Source organism: Zootermopsis nevadensis, unplaced genomic scaffold (genome assembly GCF_977971745.1).
Source record: "Zootermopsis nevadensis isolate Lab colony 2312 unplaced genomic scaffold, Znev_1.0 Znev_ptg000001l, whole genome shotgun sequence".
NCBI classification, from domain to species: domain Eukaryota; kingdom Metazoa; phylum Arthropoda; class Insecta; order Blattodea; family Termopsidae; genus Zootermopsis; species Zootermopsis nevadensis.
In genome coordinates this window covers 19862209-19867700 of record NW_028259133.1, presented here as the reverse complement: position 1 = coordinate 19867700, position 5492 = coordinate 19862209, and the positions used below count along the sequence as shown (strand labels likewise).

The 5492-nt window shown below is 37.8% G+C and overlaps 1 protein-coding gene across 1 annotated transcript; it reads left to right on the top strand.

Moving 5' to 3' along the window:
- Window positions 1–2568: 2568 nt before the first annotated feature.
- LOC110828259 (uncharacterized) lies at window positions 2569–4915 on the top strand. Its single transcript, XM_087345867.1, has one exon. The coding sequence runs from the start codon at window positions 2786–2788 to the stop codon at window positions 3215–3217; it is 432 nt and encodes a 143-aa protein (XP_087201993.1). The 5' UTR covers window positions 2569–2785; the 3' UTR covers window positions 3218–4915.
- Window positions 4916–5492: the final 577 nt, after the last annotated feature.

Below are 5492 nucleotides of genomic sequence, written 5' to 3'. Positions count from 1 at the left end.
AAACTGCAGATCAGACAAACAATCAAATTTTGTCGAGAAATTTCTGAACTGAAATATGTGAGCTGGTGAGCTCTTTCAGCGCAAGGAATGCATGCCAAATTCCCCATTCGCCATTCACTTTTCCCTCTTCTGTGAACATGGTGGCATGTTTCGCTTGGCCCCTTGATTTCGATCGCAACATTACGTCATCAGAGATTGGGAACGGAATGTTATGCCAGTCGCCACACAGAAGATGAAACTTGCTTGCATGGATTACGCAACCTCGTGAATGAACCTGCATTTATTGCATAATCTCTTTTACAACATTTAAAATCCCGTGGTAATTAAATGTACCACCTGCTTTAACATTAAATAATTCTGCATTTTGTCTACAGCGCGTGTATGATTCTCAGAATAAACAACGATTATGCATTTAAATACCATTTAGTCTTTGTAATGGCGAGGCGCTGTGTTTTCTTTGCGGTAGGAACTCAATTCTTAAATATTATTTAGACGAGATTCGGCTTTTTCGCACGTGAAATCGAAAATTTCTGGCTTTGCAGAGGGCAGACAGAAAATATGAACAGTTTCAAGAAGGTCCATCCATATCTGGGGACACGAGAGCTGACATCTTCGACAAGGGCTGTACATCGCTCGCTAGGGTTGTGTACTCTTACTGAATAACCGTTTACCTTTGACTTATTCTATTTTTGACATAGTTTATGTAGTATTTTGAACGTCTGGACAATGTTCTCTTGTTATCTGCAGTTCTATTGATATTTGTTCACGCCTTGTACATATCTCGTTGTTCCTATTATTCGCCTTTTTACAGGGCACGCCTGAAAATTCCTTGCATCTGAAAAGCATTTTTAATAACAACTGAAATGAGAGTTGATTCAGAAATGTCAGAAAATTTCATCGGATAATTGTCAGCATGAATGCGTGAAATGAAAAGTTTCTGCTCTGATTTTAACGTCTAATATTTGAAGATTTTTATGACGTTCTGTCATTTTGTTTTAATTGAATGCATGTAACTCCTGTGAACAACAAAATATAATTTGCTAAACATAATCGCTTTTCCAAAATCACAATAATCTTACCGGAAGACCAGTTTTCTACGTTCTTTAAACCCTTCGTGAGTTTAACACCAAAGCATCTGTCGTAACCCTTTTTAAAATATCAGATGTTCATGCATTCATGTTTCAATGACTTACGACAACATTTTGTGCCTTGCAAGACCCACCATCGTCCACGACGATAGTATCACCGTACAGCTGGAGTTCCCCAGCCGTCTTAATTAAGACTGCCGCAGGCAACAAGGAAGGATGTGGAACAAACTACAAACCACATGCTCGTTTTACAGCGACGAGTGGTCATTCCTGGAAGTAATCTAAGATCTTAGAGGAATAACTGTGACGTACACCCGAGGGATATTCCCAAACCGTGTTGCTGTCCAATGACCCGTCAGAACGGCATTTCCAGAAAACAGGGCCTCTAAATAAACTTTGTTGTTGCAGTGCGCGGTCTTTGAAGCCCAATTTCAAAACTGTGTTCCCACTGAAACATCACATTCTTCCTCAACAACTACCATTATGCCTCATTTCCGTTTTATTTCCCATAATTCAATGCGTTTTACGTAAAATATGACGCCAGAAGAACAGATTAAATTAGGAGAATGTAATTTACAAGCGTCTGCCTATTAAAAAAAACTACATAAAACAAAGATTTCACATTCGTATTTGTTTAATTTTAGTATTTTAGCGGGGGGAGAAACAGAGAGACTGAACGTGGTTTTACATAGCAATGACTACCCTACTGGATTTTCTCAATATTAGTGCTACTGAGACCTGTTACGGATAAAACAGAGCAAAGTCCTTCCATTGCTTTAAAATTCTTCCTAAACTTCATTTTTTTATTCATATTTTAATTTGTCAGAGATCATTGGAGTTCTTTTCATTTCGTTCTTTATCTTTATACAATGTCTGTCAAGCAAGTACCTAACAAATGTACGAACACCAATGTTACCTTGAAAATGTGACTTAACCGTCCTTAATATTTGGACAAAATCATTTTTTATATTCTTTATGTGTTTCATAAGATTCTCACTATAAACCGCGAACATTTCCTTAAACAGCCTTAACCAGTCGATCTTTGTAATGGTGAAGAGTTGTGAGCTTCGACTTCAGAGAGTTAAAGCACATTTTAGTATCCATTATTTCGACATATAACACATTTGAAATTCACCGGGGCTCGCGTGCCTTTAATTTTACAATTCTACATAAAAATTTATCCACGCTGTAAATAAAACTTCTTCAGAACATGAAAATAATTTCAGGAACAGTCCGTGGGTCCTGAATTAGCAGTAACGACTCTCGGTTATTTTAAAGGTGACGAAATTAACCTAGAATTTTAACAGATGCAATCTACCGTACAGTAGCGCTGTAGGTGTGGATTCTACTGAAGCTGGTACTTCCCTACAACGCGCAAAGGCCACGTGCCAACTAGTTTCCTGGACTGTCGCACTGCCGCGCTCCTGGCGTCTGACGTGTGCAAGCCCGAGGCAAGTCGATAAAACTGCCGGCGATAGCCTGAGTTGAGTCAGTCTGTGAAAGCAGTTTGAAGTCGAAAGGTAATTGTTGGAGTTTCTTATTTGTGCTGATATTGTAGTGGAAGTCAAGAGAGTGTTCTTGGCAACAGTTATTCTACCACCTTCAAAGCAGACGGTGAGAGGCAACCAAGTAGTGTCGTGACCGGATAACAGGAAATGAACATTCTAAGTCTGTAACGAGTATCATCAATCAAGAAAATGCCTGCAGACATAGCCGTTGCTGGTTGTAGCACTTACCTTCAAGATCCTTCAACTGACAGCTCATACTGGAACCCAGAGACCATGAGCGGAAGTATGACCCTCGTTGGACCTGGGAAGCATTGTCAGTCGGTACAGGTGAAAGTGTACAGGACGTCGTTGGAACACTTTGCCGTACTGTACCCACAGAAGAAGGTCTGTAGACCTCTGGGAGTTCTCAACCTGAGGAACACGTGCGTCGAGAGGCTACCCGTAGGAAAACAGTCCGGTTTCATGGTACGACAGCGCGGTTTTGACACGCCAATGTGTCTCACCTTCCTCAGCGAATCGCCCCGTGACCTGGACTCTTGGGTGGTGGCTTTCACATCCAGGAATTCGCCGACAGTCCACCAGTCTTCTCTACCTATTGTTGAAGAAGACGAGGAAGTCTAAGAATTGAACTCTTGAGGGGGTAAATTGAATCCCTTATCGTCATTCTAATCGTCGAAGTGCAGAAGTATTTTCATCATCAGATCATCGCATGGTACACCGAGGTTGCCACCGCCAACATCATCATCGCTGTACGCCTCAGTAAGATTGATTTCTAACGTGTGGAAAATCCACACCATTTTCCTTGACACTAATGTTTCTGTGTACAATAGGCCACTACGTTGTCTCCTTCTTCCATAAACACCCTGTATATTCTAAATCCTCTCGTGGCTTGCGTGTATCCACAGCGATGGAATCAATATAGCAAGTTTCCATTGGATGAACACTTTGTGACGTGGGGAGCAAAAGTTTAAGATGGCTGGGACGCGCAAACAGAACGCAGGTCTTGAAGGAGATTTTTTTGAAGTGACTTGAATCTCTCTTACGAACAATGAAAGTTATAAAAAAGGAACAGTTTACCCCCCACCTGTGTGAGGACATTTTAATGATTTAGATGTTATTGTCAGTGCAATATTATAATTAGAATGAACGAAAGAATGAATGATTATGTGTGCATGTATGTGGAAAAGTTATTGAGTGATCTTTATTTTTTATATATGGGCAAGTTACCTTATATTTATTAATAAAGATACAAAAGAAACTAAATGTAAAATCGGACTATGTCGCAGTAAACGTTTTATGACTGATTTTACGAAAGTTTCAGTTGTTTTAAAAAAAAAATTAGCTACGTAACCAAAGTTGAAGAAGGGGAGGTATTATATTTGAGTTTTTTCACAGCCGACGAGAGCACGACTTGAGATGGGTGCAACTGAGAAAAATGGATGTTATTTTTTTGTTTTTATGACCTATGTCATGCCCACATATGGCAGTTGATTTTTAATGTAATATTCCCCAGTCTGTTAAGGGAACACGTATAATTGCGAGTGCTGTGTGTTTGATTTGCACAACACGGGGCCAGAGTTATATTCCTTTACAACAGAACTGCACATATATTTAAGTTTTGATTTTTTTTTTACATAGTGATATAATTTACTTTTTATATACGTAATTCTTGGTGTTTTATATCACGAACAAAGTAGGCAGATGAGAAAACCGATTTTGAGTTAAATTTTAATATCATTATGATACGATACGATACGTTACGTTTATATTTTAGAATACAATATTTATTTGCATAACTGAAAACATTTCACGGAAATTATTTATTGAGAACTATGTTATTGTGTTTTCTATTGTGATATTTTATTCGTGTGCTATCCAAATGGAACTAGCTGCTTTTGTGTAACAATATCAATCTTTAGATTCATGCATTGTAAAACAAACGACTATCAGTTACCAATATATGTTTGCCAAAAGGTAAATTGCACAGTAAATGTAATTTTGAAGTTATATTAATACATTGTTATTTGAGTACTGTCACAGATACAAACTTTAACTCTAATTAGACGTCTGGTTTCAGCAACACAACAATGGTTCTGATTTTTAAAATGCCACGAATCTCAGGAGAAACTGCAGCATTACATATAATAAATTCTGAAGTGTGATTATGATGTATATGGTCGTATGTTCAACGTAACAATGTCTATATAAAAAAAAAAACCGAATGTATAGTCGTATACAGGTGAATACTTGTCTGTGGTAGAAAATGTCCCTGTCGTATACCTAATGTTTTCCATATTAATAAACTTTTAAAATATTGTACTCGATTGCTTTGTTATTTCGATAAATGCAACCATGGTCCTGTAATCCTGAATTCAATTTTCAAACTTGGGTCTAAGGTAAACGTAACTTGAGTTTATGTAGGAGCATGAAGTATTTATACGTAAGAATACAATTTAAAATCCATCGTAATTTTACTCAGTTTCATGGACAAATTAAAACATTAATTAAATTCTAAAATTCTGTTATTTTAAAAACCACGACGTTATAATTGTACGATTTATATTATCCAGTGACAGACTAGCTCTATCTAAGGGACCCAACAGAGTAGGTACTTCTCACCTGAAGACGGAGACAGAACCAGCCTCCGAAACGTGGATTGAAAAAGTCCTGACAATGAATAATTTTAAATAAAACATTAATACAGACATTGTTCACGCAATTGTGCTATTACAACTGGAAAGATTAAAAGAATATTCCCTTATTTGTTCCCATGTAGCAGATACTGGCGAGACAAAGACACGTTGTCGTAGCAAAGAAATCGATATGTGATCGATTAATCGCGATCAGACGTTTTTGAAATCTGATTACGTTTACAGGAAGATGTTCAATATGGCGG